The sequence below is a fragment of the Grammomys surdaster genome, unplaced genomic scaffold, assembly GCF_004785775.1.
Source record: "Grammomys surdaster isolate TR1022 unplaced genomic scaffold, NIH_TR_1.0 126118, whole genome shotgun sequence".
Taxonomy (NCBI): domain Eukaryota; kingdom Metazoa; phylum Chordata; class Mammalia; order Rodentia; family Muridae; genus Grammomys; species Grammomys surdaster.
The window spans coordinates 1,727,264-1,728,400 of NW_021620926.1; the positions used below are offsets into that span (position 1 = coordinate 1,727,264).

The 1,137-nt window shown below is 46.6% G+C and overlaps 1 protein-coding gene across 2 annotated transcripts in view; it reads left to right on the forward strand.

Annotated features, from left to right (window-relative positions):
• The first annotated feature begins 475 nt into the window (after positions 1–475).
• Positions 476–1,137, forward strand: part of N6amt1 (N-6 adenine-specific DNA methyltransferase 1) — a 10,827-nt gene continuing 10,165 nt past the window's right edge. Inside the window, exon 1 of one of the 2 annotated variants that reach the window (XM_028756347.1) lies at positions 476–668. In XM_028756347.1, coding sequence (XP_028612180.1) covers positions 535–668 — 134 coding nt within the window. In that variant the 5' untranslated portion in view covers positions 476–534. The remainder of the gene's footprint in view (positions 669–1,137) is intronic. The other variant, XM_028756348.1, reaches the window with a different exon arrangement.

Genomic DNA, 1,137 nt, shown 5'->3' on the forward strand with positions numbered 1-1,137 from the left:
GTAATAATCTAAGCTGGGCATGATGCCACAAGCCTTTAGTCTCAGCACTCAGGAGACAGAAGCAGGTGCCAGATGACTGTGGATTACTGGCCAGCCTGGTCTACATAGTAAATTCCAAGACAGCCAGGAATACATAGTGAGACTCTGTATAACAAAATTAAGCAATTAAAAGTAGCCATAATCTTATAGATGGGTATTTACATTTCAGCTGCTTAAAAAACAATAAGATTTAGTAAATACTTTTTTTTGCAAGTGCTTACAAGTTTAAAATGGAAGAAACATTCCAAATGTCATTAAAATAAATCAGTCACCTTAGTACAAAATAACTGACGATGCTCAGTATTAGGATAGCCGATTAAAGTAAACACAAAATGTTCAGAAGTTGAAAAATGGATGCTAATGGTTGCTTAAAAGTTCCAGACAGTCCCGCAAGCATTTCACCCCAAACTCCACCCAGTGTCAGACAAAGGCGCATGCGCAGCAAGTCCGACGCGTGCGTACTCAACGCTCGCCCATAGGAAGCGGAAGGGAAAGATGACGGCGCCGAGTGTCCCCACGCCGTTGTACGGACACGTGGGTCGCGGAGCCTTCAGCGACGTGTACGAGCCGGCGGAGGACACGTTCCTGCTACTGGACGCGCTCGAGGCGGCAGCAGCCGAGCTAGCAGGGTGCGAGGAGGGGCGCGCCTCAGCGGGCGAGAGTGGGTGTCCTGGAGGCTGAAGCCGGAACTTACCGCCCTCCTCCGGAAGTGAGGGGTCGGCCCCTTTTTGGTGATTGACAGCAAAGCAGGGTAAAGGAGGAGTTTTCCCGGTGTCGGGTTAGAGCATCGCTCAGGTCTTTCTCCGGCTGAAGAATGTAAACGTTCTTCTGAGGAACAGCCGGAGTTTATCGACCAGAAACATGATGTTCCAAAACTTTGCTGCTTTTCTATTTCAATTTTAATTTTTTTTCGTGAATATGTAAAGCTCTCGTAGGGTTATTTGAACGCCTTAGTGCATGAATAACATCCTCTGGCAACGGAAGAACACATATGGAGTAGTGAACTATTAAACCCGCTCAACCTATTTAAGGAACAGCCATTAGCCATCTGAGGGCTTAAAATGTTACTGCAACTGAGAAAGCGGATATTCATTCTCA